This window comes from Dipodomys ordii, unplaced genomic scaffold (assembly GCF_000151885.1).
Source record: "Dipodomys ordii isolate 6190 unplaced genomic scaffold, Dord_2.0 Scaffold74, whole genome shotgun sequence".
In the NCBI taxonomy this organism is placed as follows: Eukaryota; Metazoa; Chordata; class Mammalia; order Rodentia; family Heteromyidae; genus Dipodomys; species Dipodomys ordii.
Window position 1 is genome coordinate 1,024,286 of NW_012267290.1, and position 17,779 is coordinate 1,042,064.

Sequence of the window (17,779 nt, forward strand, 5' to 3'; positions counted from 1 at the left end):
GTCCAGGCTGGCCTGGGCAAAAAGCAAAACCCTGTCTCAACAATAACCAGAGCAAAGCCGGGTGCCAGTGGTTCAGGCCTGTAATCCTAGCTACTGAGGAGGCTGAGATCTGAGGATCATGGTTCAAAGCCAGCCCAGACAGGAAAGTCCACAAAACTCTTTATCATTAGCCACCAGAAAACTGTAAATGGCTCTGTGGCTCAAGTGGTAGAGTGCTAGTCTTGAGCTGAAGTGCCCAGGGACAGTGCCCAGGCCCAGAGTTCAAGCCCCACAACCAACAAAAACAAAAAAGAACAGAAAAGGCTAGCTCAAGCAGTAGAGATACCTGCCTGGTATTCACACTGTCCTGAATTCAATCCCAGTCACACACTTTTGAGCAGGATGAAGTAAATTGATCTGCCTGTGAACAAAAGCTAAGAGTTCACCATCAAGAAACCTGTACTAAGCTGGGTGCCAGTGGCTCACACCTGTTATCCTAGCTACTCAAGAGGCTGAGATCTGAGCATTGCAGTTCAAAGCCAGCCCAGGCAGGAAAGTCCCTGAGATTCTTACCTCCAATTAACAACGGTAAAACCGGAAGTACACTTCAAGAATGAAGATAATTTCAGAGGAGTATATGAGACCCAAGAAGGAATGGTGGAGGGCTGATATTTACATAATATGTAAATATGTATGTAAAGCTAATCAAGGATTATGTAAAGCTAATCAAGGATTGATTATATGTAAAGCTAATCAAGGATTGATTCTATAAAATATGAATAACTAACTTTGTGAGTTTAGAATATACTCCAGGACTGGGAAGATGGCTTGTTTTGCATGCATGAGGCCCTGGGTTCGATTCCTCAGTACCACAAAACAGAAAAAGCCGAAAGTGGCGCTGTGGCTCAAGTAGTAGAGCGCTAACCTTGAGCTGAAGAGCTCAGAGACAGCTCCCAGGCCCAGAGTTCAGGCCCCACAACCAACTAAAAAAAAAAAAATAGAATATACTCCAGATCTAGTGGAACCTTAAAAAAAAAAGGAAATGTACATCTAGATCAGAATTTATTTGATGCTAAGATTGCATCAGAAATCAGTTGTCTAGAACTCCTGACAAAATGCCCCTTCTCTCCTTTCCCTATCTCACAGTCCTTTTGTTCTTTAATTTCTTCATTCTTCATTGTTGTTAGCCACTCTTATAAGAAAGAATTCTTTTAAGACAGCAATGTCTATGTTTATGGAAAAAATACTTGTAAAATATTTGAAAAATGGAGTTTGTAGTTTCCTTCCAGCAATTGAAGGTAAACTAGGAGTTGCTGCTCAGCCTTATCCTAATTCTTCCTTCACATCTCCCTTCCAAGTTGTCATTATCCAGAGTTTACTCACAGATGTGTTCCTATACAACTACAGCCTTAACATTAAAAAAAAAAAAAACTTTTTGGCATCAAAAACTTTTCTACAGCTTGTTTTCGTCATTCATTATGTTTTTGAGATTTTTATATGGTAATATGTATACATAGGTTCATTTGTTTTTGTTTATTACAAACAATGCTTTTTTTCAATTTTTTATTGTAAAGATACTATACAGAGGGTTACAGTTACATGAGCAAGGTAATGAGTACACTTCCTATTGAGTATTGTTACCCCCTCCATTGACAAACAATGCTTTTTATGAATATTTTTTTGGGGGGTCCGGTCATGGGGCCTGAACTCTGGGCCTGGGCGCTGTCCCTCAGCTCTTCAGTTCAAGGCTAGTGCTCTACCACTTGAGCCATAGCGCCACTTCCGGCTTTTTTCTTTTTGCTTATGTGGTGCTGAGGAATCGAACCCAGGGCCTCATGCATGCAAGGCAAGCGTTCTACCACTGAGTCACCTTCCCAGCCCCAATGAATATTTTTGTGCATGCGTGTGAATTTATAGCTAAATATGGAATTCACAGGATGGTCAACTTTATTAGATGTTATCAGTTGTTTTCCAAAGTGGTTGTGCCAGTTTTGAATCCATATGAAAGTACAAGTAATTTGTACTGTTCCACATCTTTACTATTGCTTAGTATTTTAATTTTGCCAGTCTCATTTGCTATCCTCCTTTCTATTTAAATTTTTATTTCCCTAATTACTTATGAAAGTCATTTTTTTTCTTATATTTATTAGCTATTCCGATAGCTGCTTTTGCCCTGGTTGGTGATACACACAGGAGGATCAGAGTTCAAGGCCAGCTTGATCTACAGTGTAAGACTGTCTCAAGAAAAACAAAAATTGTTTATTAACACAAATATATAATAAATTTATTATAATTCTGTATTTTTAAATAGTGTCCTTTGATACAATAAGTTTTTTTCAGTTTTTTGTTTTGTTTTGGCAATCTTATTATGTGTTCCAGTCTGGTCTGGAACTTTCTTTGTATCCCAAGCTGACCTTGAACTCATAATCCTCCTGCCTCAGACTCCCAAATGTTAAGATTACAGGTGTGTACCATAAAATCAGCTTAGAATTTATTTTTGTTTGATGAGAGGAGATAACCATTTTCAAAATATATAGATACTGAATTACTGACTAGTCCAACTTTTAAGATGATCTGTAATGACCTTTTCATTATATACAATATTTCCATATGTGCAACTTGTTTTCCTATTCTGTTCCTCATTCTCTTCCTTTACTGCTATACTATATTGTTTTAATTACTGTATTATTATAAGTCTTTATATCTGATTGGGCAAGTAGGTGATATATATATATATATATTATTTTTTTTTTTTGCGGATCCTGGGGCTTGAACTCTGGGCCTGGGCACTGTCATTCAGCTCCTTTTGCTCAAGGCTAGCACTCTCCCACTTAAGCCACAGCACAACTTCTGGCTTTTTCTGTAATTAATTGGAGATAAGAGACTTTCCGGTCCATGCTGGTTCAAACTGATCATCAGGTTGCAGCCTCCGGAGTAACCAGGATTACAGGTGTGAACCACAAGTGCCCAGAAAGTAGGTGACTTTTTTTTAGAACATAATAAAAGCAAAAGCTGATAAACCAGTGCAATGTAATTGTGTGCAAAAATTGGAATGAAGCCGCTGTTGAAGAACTATTGATAGCAGTGGTTTGGCTTGGCGGTAGAACACTTGCCTAGCAGGGACAAGGCACTTGGGTTCCATCTCAGCACTACGGAAGCAAACAAAACTTGTCTCTTATCAATCGTATGCATATTCTGCCTGATCCTGATGAACAGATTTTTATGCAGGCTTTTGATGACCTCAGGCTTAATAGAAGAGTTGAGTATATTTAAAATAATAAAAACAATCTAGTGCAATACATGTTTCCATCAGTACAGATTCCACTTGATAAGTAAAGGAGCCGGGACTCTGCCAACCTGATTAAAAGCCAAGATCTCAAAAACAAGAATTGGTGGCTCATGCCACCAAATAACATAAATATGCCCTAGGTGGTTTTCTCTTTATTCAAGGATTTTCTGCCACCCCCTTTAGCATGAGTAATTTTTTCCACTTAATTAAAAAGAATTTAAGCCCCAGCAGCTTCAGTAGATTGTAGATTGCAATTAGGTAGGGAAAACAAAATGGGTGGTTTTCCATATGATGGTTGGATAAAGCCACATCACACTGATCCTGATTAAAATTAGCATGGTATTCCTGGAGACCAGTTGTTCAGAAGGCAGTGAATGTAGGCTGTTCACACTTAGCCATGCAGTTGTAGAAAAAGACAGTCATCAAAATAAAAGTCTTTAAAAATGCTGTGTCTCTCTCCTTGCCTCTTGAGTTTCCTTATTTCTCAGATGATGAGCCAAGGAAATGGATCAGATGATGTTTTTTTCAGCTGTTAAGGTTTTACTTTATAGCATCAGGAAGAATATAGTGTTTTCAAAGATATTTATAAACAATAATGTTTCTCTTTTGTCCCTTTTAATCAAGGAACTGATTTGTTTTTTAAGTTTTTTTCCTTAAAATAATCTAATCATTCAGGTCATTATAGGACTATTTTAAAATAGGAGCAGCGTGTTGCATTTCTTTTAGGCTTTGCCCTTCTAGCTAGTTTATATCCTGTTGTACCTACCAATTCATAACAAGATAATGTGTGATTCATAACAAGATAATATATTCTTATAATTTTTTCTTTATAAGGGGAAACTTTTTAAATAGTGGTAACTTAGATGTTTTCAACCCACTATCTTTGCCCTTAGGCTCCAACACCTGCCTATGGCATGTTCACAAAAGCATATTATTTGAATTGCTTTCTCACTGTGTCATTGTCAAGTACTGACTTGTCTTCCTTGGAATTTTGGCTTTAACTAAACTTTATGGTACAAAATGTTCCATGTTATGTCTGCTGTCCAACTGTCTGATAAGTTTCCTTATTGGTTGTTGGTTTTGATATTACTGATTTTGTTTTTAATTAAAGAATTTATTTCCTTTATTTAAGCATTTCTCCAGTGTAAGCCATGTGAATTTACAAAAGACAATTTATGCAGTTTATAACATGATAGTATAGAAGTTAGAAAATAGGATTTCTCCTCTCCAACTCTGTTTTTCTCTCTCCTTTCTGGATAATCATATCCAGTCCCATGTTTAGACTGTATATCTTAGCCCCATTTTCAAATTTCATAATAGTCTACAAGGCATCTAAAGCTTAACTTGTATAAAATAAAACTCCCTCATCCTGTTTCCTGTCTTCCATCCCCAGTTCTTCCCACCCCAAAAAATGGTATTAACATTCTCCAGGTATTCACATTCAAATCTGGAGCCTTCCTTCAGCCCTCTCGTTTCTCACCTCACAGGCAGGCCACCGTTTCACACCACTTCCAAGTGAAGCCACTCACTAATTCCACGGTGGTCCTCTCATTAAGTTTCTTGTTCCTGATCTTACTCTTTTCAGTTTTCCTTCCTTCCTTCTTTTTTCCTTCCTGCCTTCCCTCCCTCCCTCCTCTCTCTCTTTCTCTTTCTTTCAAACCATAGTAGTCAAAATGATCTTTTTAAAACAAGTAACATCTTGCTGCCTCTTTAATCAGACAAACCCCCACCCATGGCTTCCTGTTAGGAATACTAAAATCTGTCCTTACCATTACCTGTAGAGCTGTGTATCATTTGGCCAGCCTCTGCCTGCTTTGGTGCTTAGTTCCAGCCACAGTCTGGCCATCTTGTTACCTCTACAAAGACAAAGGATTTAATTTCTCAGAATTGTAGTTGTTTCTGTTTCAACTGTCTGCACTCCAAAATAAACTTTAAACCCTTGTTTACATGTCATTTCAGTGGATACATCTTTACTCACCATTTTTATCCAAATGCTGTTACACATCATGCTTTAGTTCTTACTGCTACCTGAAATGCTGAGATTTCTTTATAGTATAGTAATGGCACTCCACCTTTCCCACCACTCTAAGTTCAGCAAGGACAAGGAGTTTTCTGACTCATCTTCTGCTCGATCTTTGTACCTGGAGAGATTAGCACTCTGTCTGTAAATGACTGAATTTATTAGATGTATGACCTTGAGTGAGTCAGTTCACCTCCTTAAACTTGGAGTCTGTATCTAGGTGAAAGTCTTATCCTGAGTTCATGAGTGGTCAGATCAGTTCGGCACTTATTTTACAAAAAGTGATTTGACCAGGTCACGTGGCTCAGGTCAGTACTGTTCACGGCCACAGTTCCTGCAGTTCTCTGATCATCTGTGAAGTATTCCTCTGCACTCCTTGTCTACAGTTTTACTAGTTTATTTCTCTAAGTTCTTAACTATCTTCCTCTTATTATTCAGGCAAGTCTCCTCTTTACATATACAAATACTTTTTCACTTGGTCCATTTTTGCCTGTTTATTGAATGCAGGCAAGTATGTGATAGGAGCCAAACTTCTCTCATTCCTCCTCTTGCCCCACTCTACCTTCGTGTGTGTGTGTGTGTGTGTGTGTGTGTGTGTGTGTGATGAGCTAAAAAAACATAACCATGGTAATTGTGATATATATTTTTTACTCATGGAATGGGAAAATAGGAGAATTAGACCTAAAAATTAGTGTCTCATTCCCCTAGAAAGTCGTCCCAGATTAGCGGGCTTGTAGGCTACCAGGACAAACTGTTCCAACTTCTTAATGACTGTCAGCTTAGGAAAAAACTGAGATAACAGGGGACTTTGCAGAAATTTCTGCATACTAATGTGTAATCCCTTCATGGGAAGATTGTATTATCCCTAATTAATTTCATCACAGAATAACTTATTGTGGGTTATCTTTTAGTATCTTCTGGGACAGTACTGCTCTATGGAACATATTTTTGAGCAGTTAGTAGGTATTAAGCATAAGTTCTTTTTCTTCTGGGTGGTACTAGGGTGTGAACTAAAGGCCTCACACTTGGCTAGACAGACACTCTATGACTGTGTGATAAGCCTCTAGCTCATTGGTTTTTTGGTTGTGGGGCTTGAACTCTCGGCCTAGATGCTGTCCCTCAGCTCTTCAGCTCAAGGTTAGCACTCTACCATTTGAGCCACAGTGCCACTTCTAGTTTTCTGGTGGTTAATTGGATCTAAGAGTTTCATGGACTTTCTTGCCTGGGCTGGCTTTGAACCGTGATCCTCAGCTCTCAGCCTCCTTAGTAGCTAGGATTACAGGCGGTGAGCCACCAGGGCCCAGCAAGCTCATTTGTTTTGAGATAACTTCTTACTTAATGCCTGTGGGTTCACCTACACCACAATCTGCCTGTGTTAGGCTTTCCACTGAAGTTGAGATGATGGGTGTGTGCCATAATACATAGCTTCTTTCCACAGAGATGGAGTCTAACACACTTTTCTGGCCAGATGGGCCTGGAACTTTGAGCCTCCCAATAAGCCTCCACATATGTTGCTTAGGAGGACAAGCACATGATACTATGAATTATGTGCCACCAGCTATGAGTTCAGAAGGGGTCTGGCAAACTTTTCTGCCCAGGCTGCCTGGATTTCTAAATAGTAATACAGGCATGAGCCAGTGGTGCCTAGTTTCAACCTTTTTTTTTTTTTTTTGGTCAGTTGTGGAGCTTCAACTTTGGGCTTGGGTGCTATCCCTGAGCCTCTTTGTGCTCAAGGCTAGCACTCTACCACTTGAGCCATAGCACCACTTCCAGTTTTTGAGTGGCTTATTTGAGGCAAGAGTCTCATGGGGACTTTTCTATCCAGGCTGGCTTTGAATCATGACCCTGAGATTTCAGCCTCCTGAGTAACTAGGATTATGGGCCACCAGTGCCTGGCTCAACCTGTTTTTTTAATACTATATAATGTGTACCTTAATATTAATCTGTCTTTAAGAAGTAATATTCTGGGGTTAGAGGTGTGGCTCAGGTGGTAAAGTGCCTGCCAGTTAGCTAAAGCATCAGATACTGAGTTTGAGTCCTGGTCTGGGACAAAAAAAAAGAAGTATGCTGAGCAAGGCATGGTAGCACTTGCTTGTAAACCCAGCTACAGGGCAAGACTCTCTCAAAAAATATATATTGTATCAGAGAGTGCATTTTGGATAATGCAAGGAGGGAAATGTGTGTATGTGTGAAAGTACAAAGTATAAGTTATAGGTATTGGTTAATTTATGATTATGTTTTCTGTCCAGTTGATCACTGATCTGTTGCTAGAGCTTTATGGTATTCACTACATTACAGATTACATGTTGATAATGTCTTAGAGCAATTAATTTATAGAAAATACGTCAGTATCTACCATAATAAAGTTTATATCTAGGAACTTTTTGTATTTCAGTCATACATGTAAAGGTTTTGTCAGTTTGACTATGCATATATACCCTACACTATTAAAAATTCCAGAATATCAGAAATAGAGGTATGGCACAAGTGGTAAAATGCCAGCTGAACAAAGAATCTGAGCAAACATGAGACTCTGAATTCAAATACCAGTGCCACTTAAAACACACATTTCTTTCAAAATACATAATGCATTCAAATGGTTCAAAATCCAAAGCCTACAAAAGCATATAGACACAATAGTGTTTGCATTGTTTTAGATCACAGAAGAAATACTTATAAAAATTATATCTTAAATCTCAAAATTAAAGCCTCCAAAATGTAAGGTAGCTAAAAATATCCCATACTCTCTGTTCACGATACATTTGAAAAAAATCAAACTTTTAAAAGAACTCATCTGATTAGGCTGGGCTCTGTGGCTCCAGCCTATAATCCTTGAGATCAGAGGATTAAAGTTCAAGGGCAACCCAAGCATAAAAGTATAAAAGTTTGTAAGAACTCTCTAGTGGCTGGGCACAGTGACACATACCTGTTTATCTCCAGCAAGAAGAGGAATCACTAATAGAAGGATCATAGCTCAGGCTGGCCTAGTATAAAGTAAGACTGCACCTTGCAAATAGCCAATGCAAAAAGAGGTTAAAGACATAGCTCAAGTAGTAGAACACCTGCCTAGCAAGTGTGTAAGGCTTTGAGTTCAATCCCAGGTGCCACCATAAAAGAAAGAACTCACCTGACTAGTGACAGGCAAATGTGCTGTCGAGGAGAGATCTGAGACAGCCTGCAGTGTGCACATGAAGCAGGGTGACAGAAGGGCATAAATGATAAGAAGGGGCTGGAATGGTGCTGAGTGCCACTCATAAGCCCCAGGTAGAAAATGATAAGTAATAAGAGAGAAGTGAAATGTTAACAACTAATTATGAAATTGACCAAGAAGCTAACAGTATTTGCCCCTCAGTTCCTAGTCATGCTTTATTTACTAAGATAATAAACTTTGATATTGAAAATCAGCCAATAAGAGAAACATAGGGCTCAGTACATAGAGTGTAAAGTTACTGTCGAACTTTCAGCAGTGTTACTTTTCCACAAAATAAGAAAATTACCTCTACACCTTATAAATGAAAATACCACATTTGTAGAACTATTTTACTTGCTGCTTATTTTGTTTATGAGGTTTATGATTACCTTTAATTGAAAGTTCTTTGTATCGAAGTTGGTCTTCTTTACTTCCTGTAGGTTACTCAGATGAGTCGTCCGGACCTGATTCTCTTTCTGATGAAATACCTGATGGCTCTGATCGTTGGCATCCCCTCTATTTTTTGGGTTGGAAGCAAAAAGACTTGCTTTGAATGGGCAAGTTTTTTTCATGGCCGTAGGAAAAAAGAGTAAGTTAATAACTTCTCACAATTTTCATAAACCTCACATTGGTGCAAGGCTTTTGTGAAGTACTAAGATTGAAACTTAGAAGCTGGGTGGTGTAGTCATGTGTGTAAAGTTAGCACTCAAGAGGTAAGAGAAAGAGGCTTGCAAATTTGAGGCCAGTCTGGGCTATATAGCAAAATCTTGTTTCAAAAAGCCTAAGGATTGTGGGTTTGATCCTCAACACATACATTAAAAAATTCTGTCAACTGCCCATGACAAATGTACAATTGCATGTCTTAGTGTTAAACACTGCAAAACTAGTCACTCATAGTGGTACAAACCCATAACTCCAGATAACTTGGGAGGCTGAGGCAGGAAGATCATGATTGCATGCCAGCCTGGGCTATACAGAAAGATATTGTCTCCAAAAAAAGGGATGAAATTGTATAATTTCATTTTAAAGATGAAGAAAATGATGGGAAAAAGGGATAATGATTGGCCTCAATATATATTGGTAAAGTTGGAAGCACAATCCTGATTTCCTGATAACAGAGGCTTCTGTTAGGGGACAGAGTGTTTTTGTTATATTCTTTCCTGTGTCCTTAAATTAGTCCTAATGACCTAGAGAACATTAGACTTCAAGAACAGCAATGGTGTTATATAGGCACTATTGACTATGTAATCAGAATGTTAATGTATATCTTGAACTTGCATTGCATTGTGTAGGATGGTCAATGAGAGCCGACAGGTGCTACAGGAACCTGACTTTGCCCAGTCACTCCTGAGGGACCCAAACACACCTATTATAAGAAAATCAAGGGGAACTTCAACTCAAGGAACTTCCACACATGCTTCCTCAACTCAGCTGGCTATGGTGGACGATCAAAGAAGTAAAGCAGGGAGTGTCCATAGCAAAGTGAGCAGCTACCATGGAAGCCTACACAGGTCACGTGATGGCAGGTAAGTTCTGTTCCTAGCTTAGTTTATTTCATATGTCACATTATTACACAGCTTAAGAGAGAAAAAGAGCCAATTCTGAAATATAAATTGAATATTATTAAGCCTTTCAAACTTTGCTAGATAGTTGTTCCACATAATGAAACTTAAAATCACTTTTAGGGGCTAAACACACTCTACAATTCTAGTTACTAGGGAGGCAGAATCAGGAGGACTGCAGTTCAAGGCCAGCCCAGGCAAAAAGTTAGCAAGACCTCATCTCAACCAACAAAGACACATGGTCCAAGCTATGTGAGAGGTAGAGATTTTTGTTTAAAATACTTCATTGTAAAATAAAACAAAGTTTTAAAAAGCAATAGTCATTGTAGATACTGAGTGGGGGGACAGGATGAAAAGAGTTGGCCTCGTAAGATTAAGATGGCATTGAACTGGGTTTTAGGAATCCAAGCTTTGCTTACAAAATCCAGAGGCCACAGATCTGTCCATCAGGCCATTGTTGGCCATTAGGCCATTGTTTGCCAGCCCTGTTCTCTAGGTATAGTAGAAGCACAGAGGAGGGAGTGATAGATTCTGGTGGTAGGTGGAACATTTAATAAAATGTTTCTTCCTGTATGTAGTACACACTTCTATAATCCCAGATACTCAGGAAGATCAGAGTTCAAGGCCAGCCTGGGAAAAAGTTAGTGAGATGCTGTCTTGAAAACAAGATGGGTGCATACATGTAATTATAGCTACTTCAGAGCCAGAGGTGGGAGGATTGAGGGCTGATGTGGTCTAGTAAAGTTAGTACTATACCCTATCTGAAAATCAAACTAAAGCAAAAGGATTAGGAGTGTGACTCAAGTGGTAGAACACTGGCCTAGTGAGCACAAGACCCTGATTCAATCCCCAGTACTAGAAAAAAAGAGGGGAGGAAGAATGGGAGGGAAAGAAAGAAAAGGAAGGAAGGGTCGGCCACAAGTGGCTGATGTCTGCAATCCTAGCTACTCAAGAGGCTGAGACCTGAGGGTCATGGTTCCAAGCAAGCCCAGGCAGGAAAGTGCATGAGACTCTTATCTCCAGTACACTACTCAGAAAAAGCCAGAACTGTTGCTGCAGCTCAAGTGGTAGAGCGCTAGCTTTGAGCAAAAGAAGCTTAGGGACAGTGCCCAGACCCCAGAGTTCAATCCCTAGGACAGGCCAAAAAAAGGGGGGGTTGGGGGTAGAGAAAAGGAAGGGAGGGAGGAAAAAAGAGAGGGAGAAAATGTTTCACAGAGAGACTAAGTCTGGCTGTGTGTTGTTCTGGTTAAATTTGAGGTCTGCCACACTAAAAATAGAAACTTCCTAGGAGCTTTGGAGACCTTCCCTGCAGAGCTTATTGGAGAGTTTGGCAGTGAAAAGAGAAGAAAGAGCAAACAGAAAGATATGCAGAAAGAAATAATAGGAGTTGGTGATAGATTATTATTAGTAACTATGGAAAAGGATGTCCCAGAGATGTTCTTTTCTAAGATTTCTAGTTTGGAAAACTAAAAGAAGGAAAATTGGGAGCATTCTGCCCACATGAGACCATCTGCTTCTGAAGCAGTTTTGTATCCTGATGGTCTCAGTCTAGCCTTCTCTCTTTCTTCCCTATATCCTAGTGTAGAATGCCATTCCTATCAATTTTTGATTTGGCTTTCTCCCTTGTTTTGCTTTCCTTTTTTAAAAAAAAACTTATTATTATAAAGGTGATATACAGAGAGGTTATAGTTACATAAGTCAGATAAAGAATGCATGTCTTTTTGGACAATATCACCCCTTCCCTCACTCTTCTTTTTGCTTTCTAACTTGATCTGCTACCCTGTATTTTAAAAAGCACCAATCTTTCTTTGACTTTAATATATCTTCCTCTTCTTCCTTTTCCTCCTCTTCTTCTTCCTCCCCCTCCTCCTTTTTCTTCCTTCTTCCTTCTTTCTTCTTCCTTCCATGAGACTTGAACTCTGGGCCTGGGTGCTGTCCTTGAGCTCTTCAGCTCAAGGCCAGGGCTCTACCATTTAAGCCACAGTACCACTTCTGGTTTTCTAGTGGTTAAATGGAGATAAGAGTCTCATAGACTGTTGTTTTTTTTTTCTTTTTTTGCCAGTTGTGGGGCCTGAACTCTGGGCCTGGGCACTGTCCCTCAGCTCTTCAACTCAAGGCTAGCGCTCTCCCATTTGAGACACAGTACCACTTCCGGCTTTTTCTGTTTATGTGGTGCCGAAGAATCAAACCCAGGGTCTCATGCATGCAAGGCAAGCGCTCTACCACTGAGCCACCTTCCCATCCCCTCTCCCATCCCATGCCTAGGCTGGCTTTGAACCGTGATCCTCAAATCTCAGCCTCCTGAGTAGTTAGGATTACAGGTGTGAGCCACCAACACCCAGCTAATATATCTTCTTTTATCCATCTCCTTTTCTTTGCCTTACCATACCTTTGAAGTGAAATGGCCATTTTTAATATTTCCTTTTTAGTCTGTCCTTCATCCTTTTAAATCTAGTCTTTGTCTCTTCCTTATTTGAGCTGTGTACTCTAACATCTTTTTAACCACATCCAAAGATCTTTTCTCTTTCCTGGCTTCTTTCCTTCCCCTCAGCAGTTCTGTAGGAGAAGTATTCTTAGCGCGAAGGATGCAGAAATTAAAAGCTCACTGAACAGTATCTCTCAGTATTCTTTAAAATGTTTAATAGAAATAGGTGCCAGCTGCTTTGGGATCCCAGCAAAGAAAACCAGCTACCTATCGTGGAAAGTCAGAGACAGCTTCCCAAGTGATGGCACTTCAACTTTAAATAGAATTCAAGGAAGACATGAGAGAATTAAAGAAAGGCCAGGGAACCATAAACACAGAAACAAGGAATGCAAAACATGCAGGCAGTTAGGTGCTGAGGTTTTACTAGATCATAGTTGGTGTGTTTAGACAATTTTAGGAGATGAAGCCATGCTGAAAAGTTTGAATTTTTCCCTAAGAGAGTGGGAAACTGTTACAGACTTTGAGCACTGGAGTGATACAATCAAATTTGAATTTTAAGAGAATTACTTGACAACTAGCATATGCAAGAAGGAAAGAAAAGTAAGACCATGAATTTAGGGGTATTAACTTAAGATGCTGATAAGGAGGGAGGGAATCAGAGACTTATCTCTCACCACCCTCCATAAACACTCAGCATTGACATTATTACTGACCTCACCTTTTGCAGTAATGAATGGATGACTGTTAGAGTACAACTCTTATGCCTGTGGAATTCTGTGTGAAAAGGTAACTAATTTCTATGTTCTAGGTACATACAACCTTGTGGAAAAGATGTGTTTATGAACCAGTTGCATAAAAGCTCAAGCCAGGATGTAATTTAAACAGTGAGGTTAGGGATAATAGATTAAAGGCCTTAGGAAAGGTTAGATTAGACTGATACATGAATGTGTATATAAGAGGAGATAAATAGGGTGATTTGATGGCCTGGGATAAGTTCATATTGAGAAGAAAATTTCCAAGGGCAGCTAAAGATAGATTTCATTCATTGTAGTTCTAGTGGATTGGAGTTTATAATCTTTTGTTGGTAGTTAAAATGGTGAGATCACTTAAATTGCATTAAGATCTTAATGCATGTCATGACAGCCAGAGGGTATCATGATTTCCAGGAATGGCCTCTCCTACTGTTCTGCTCAGTCAGAATCAGACCTATCCTTTCAGGACTGCATAATTCTAATTTTCTCAGTGGTCACAACGCTACCCTTTATTTTTCCTGTTCTTTTTGTTATTATCTCAGTTTGTCGCTTCTGGTGAGTGAGAGGAGATGACACTCGTGTGTGTATTCCTCCTTGGTTTATACAGCACCCAACACTAGTAGCTAGGCATCACTAACTTTTGGCCTAGGGCCTAGGTTTATCTCAAATGGAGATTCTGTCCTAGCCTCCTAAATAGATGGGATTATAAGCATAAACCATCATGGGGGCCTTGTTTATTTTTTGAGAAGTCCTTTGAAAATATTCCTAATGCATAAGTTTCCAGTTTGCATAAAGGGGAAAAAACAAAATATTTAATTTTAATTAAAACAAAAAGTGCTTAATTTTAATTAAGCCAAACAAAGCAGTTTTTTAAGCCTGCTATATTCTGGGTTCCTCCTCCCCTTCTTTCCTTTTGCTGTACCCAGGATCAAACCCAGGGCCTTGCACATGCTAGGCAAGGGAAATTCCAATAAGCTACAATTCTTAGCCACCCCACCATTTTTTCCCCAAGTGGTCACTCATCTGCCACTTAGCTGCATACAGCCTAGCGCTTAGTTTTTTGAGACAAGTTCTTGCTGTGCGGCTTAGGCTAGCCTTGAACTCAGCTTTTAGAAGGCTGGGATTCTAAAGTCACACTAGATCTGTTTGTTTTTAGAAACATAACGTGAAACATTATATTTGGGCAAGGATTATAGCTTAGGGTCTCATTACCCCAGTATTGCAAAAAACAAAAAATCTATATATTCATTAATACATTATAACAGTTTTTGTCCTAAATTAAATATATTTTACCAAAAAGTGTATTGTTGCGTGTATGAACAAAAGATACTTTAGACATTTCTTGAGGCACTAGGAATCAAGAGATAAAATATGGTCCTTTCCCTGAAAGAGCTCACTGTTAAGTCAGAAAGATTGATCAATAGCATACTAGCTCTATAAGCAAAGAACTAATTTTTAAAAATGTAATTGGTTTTCATGACCTTGACTGGCCTAGAGCTAAGTTTCTCATTACTTATGACAGGAATTTTTAATATTCTTGCCTGTGTTGGAGCTCAGTGAGTCAGGATTGCAACAAAAGAAATTGAACAGCCCCACTGCTGCCTTTCACGCTAAGCTGTGTAGCCCAGCTAATGTGCAGGAAGCTGGTCTTGGGCTAAGAGTAGAGAGAATTTGCTGCTATAGGATTAGCTTCTGAGTAGATGTTATGTCTGTGAATTAGCGTCTTCACAACTTGAAGCCCTAAGGAAAGTAATTAAAGTCATTTATGGATGGTCAATTCAGCTGCTAACGAGGCTATTGGAAAAGAAGCTATGGACACAGAGGTCATCTCATAGCAATTCATTCCTTTACTATTTCTTTTTCTTTTAATTTTTTTTGGGTTAGGCTGCACTAACATCTCCATTGATTTTTACCTTCTCCTCTTCCAATATTGGTTTCTTAGTAAAATTTGAGTTTGCCATGCTAGTGAGTAAAACCAGACTTCTTGCCTCTCTGAGGCCATATCTCATGTCTCCATTTTTTTTCTATTACTCCTCCTCTTCTTAAACCACTTTATTTCCCAGAAATTATTTCAGTGAGAAAAGTATCTCTCCAAATCAGTCGGCCCAATGGATCTTAGTTTTTAACATTTTGCAGTGAATGGGATCTTTATTCTGAGCCTGAGTGGGTTAGCCAGGTCAGATAATTCTACATCTTGAATGAAAGTACTATAAACAATCAGAAGGTGGGTTACTGCTCTCTGATGAGTGGTTTCCTCAGCGTTTTATTTGCTGAGATACTTTCATCAGCATCAGTAGTGATAGACTTCTGTGTGTTTGGTTACCCCCTTCAAAATTCACTCTCCTATACCAGGTACACGCCCTGCAGTTACCGAGGAATGGAAGAGAGACTACCTCATGGCAGCATGTCACGACTGACCGACCACTCCAGGCACAGCAGCTCCCACCGGCTCAACGAGCAGTCACGACATGGCAGCACCAGAGATCTCAGTAACAATCCCATGACCCACATCACCCACGGCACCAGCATGAATCGTGTCATCGAGGAGGATGGAACTAGCGCTTAATTTGTCTCGTCCAAGATGAAACGTGTGCTGTTAAAAGCAGGTTTATTCTTTGCCTTCGCATGACTGATTGCTGTAACTCACCCTGCTTTCAGTTGAGTGCAGGGAGTCCATTGAGAAGGTAGATTATTGCTTTTTGTATTGTGTCCAACTTGGAACACCCACAAAGGCATCTAAAACACTAAGAGTTATAGCATTTCAAAAATAATTCTTTCTAGGTTGTGAAGAGATAATTATTTGTCTGGTGAGCATTTTTATAAGTCCACTTATTTTCTATTTAGAAAAATCCTATATGTGTGGTGACTGCTTTGTAGTGACTTTGATATAATAATATGAACTAGTTGTGAGATAGCATTCTGGTAGCTCTGTTACTAAAACAAAGTTTCAGAATTAAAGAAATTTTCTATGCAAGGCTTATTTCTCAGATGAATAGTAAGACTTTGTAGTTTTATTTCCACTACATGAGAAAAAGAACTGTTTTTTCAACTGTAGGAGACTTTGATAAATCAGCAAGGGTATTTTAGCTAATAAGATACAAATGCAACTGAAGAGCCTGATGAGTCTGTGGGAGGATCTCTCAAAATTCTATCCACATAGTCCTCAGCCAGAGATATTCAGGATTTTGATTAAGCAATGGAAGAAAAGCAGAGATGGCCATTTTCCCCCTGTAGTTGGTATTGTTTTTAGTACTTTTGTAAATATTACTTTTACTGGCTGTGTTTTTATACTATCCATATGCATGATGGAAAAATCTTAATTGGTAGCCATCTTTTCCCAAGTAACAGTATTGATTCATAGAGAATTTCTTCTTCAGATCTGCTCCATGGAGGCATGTATTAAGATAAGCATCACACATTGTAAGGTCTTTTGTGGTAACCACAGTTACAAAATGGTGAACTATTTTCTCCGTATTCATGTTGTGAGATGTGGCATTGCCAAACCCACCAGACCTTGGTATGCAGGTGAGCTGACTGTGTGTACGCCCATTGCCCAGGAGCCATGTAGCTACAGCTAGCTGCAGTTAGATACAGCTTTCACCCCATACTGAACATAGTTTCTGGATCATTGTGGTTGACAGCTGACTATATATACTTTTAAGTCCAAAGTGGTGATTAAATTGGGTATTTGAGATCATTGTAGCTAAATGGAGCATGATTAGTCTTGCTAAGAATATGTTTTAATCTTAAAAATATCAAAAAGTCAAAAATATTTAACATTTTATCTTTACATTTAAGTAATTTACAGTATGAACTGTGAATTTTATTAGGCATGAAATTGATCAGGAGAGAAAGAAATTTTCTGGAAAATGCTGATGTGTCACATAGCAAACACAAGTGATCCTCACCGTGAGTGCAGATAAGAATCACTTGGGGAAGTTGTGATACCCAGCATCCTCCTTCCTATCAGATGAGAAATGCTATTTAACAAAAGAAAAATAAGGGAAAAGAAAAGCTTTCCAAGTGATTCTAATTTGCAGTCATGCCTGCATCCTATTGTTTTTAAACTCACTTATCCCTAATACCATCTGATGGCATCACATGATATCATGTGAAGCTCTGTTGCATCAGTGATATGCTTTTACATCTTTACCTAATATCCAATTGTTTTCTACGTTATTGTCTGTTAGAAAATGCAGGAATTTTGGCTCCATTCCTAGAGAGTTTTATTCAATAAATCCAAGGTGGTAGGATTCTAAAATCTGTATTTATGAAAATAGTACAGGTTATTCTTATGCAGATAATCCAAAAACCACACTTAGAAGAACATACTAGATTCTAGAGATGCCTGGCTCTGCCATATGATAGTTTTTAACCTTTAATAAGTAAGTCAGCATCTCGGAGTCTAGGTTCCCTTGTTTGAAAGTGAAGATTCATACCTACTCTACCTACCTCACAAAGTTGTCAGTTAAGATCAAATGGAAACAACCATATGAAAACCATATAGCATCATGAAATATAAGGGATTAAGTTTATTGAGAATTTAAGAGATTCATTTTAGG

General features: G+C 38.9%; 1 protein-coding gene across 1 annotated transcript in view; it reads left to right on the forward strand.

The window, feature by feature from the left end:
• Positions 1-17,200, forward strand: part of Fzd3 (frizzled class receptor 3) — a 49,354-nt gene extending 32,154 nt beyond the window's left edge. Inside the window, exons 5-7 of the mRNA XM_013024222.1 lie at positions 8,919-9,067; positions 9,771-10,004; positions 15,570-17,200. Of these exons, the coding sequence (XP_012879676.1) occupies positions 8,919-9,067; positions 9,771-10,004; positions 15,570-15,783 (597 nt within the window). The 3' untranslated portion in view covers positions 15,784-17,200. The remainder of the gene's footprint in view (positions 1-8,918; positions 9,068-9,770; positions 10,005-15,569) is intronic.
• The last annotated feature ends 579 nt before the right edge of the window (positions 17,201-17,779 follow it).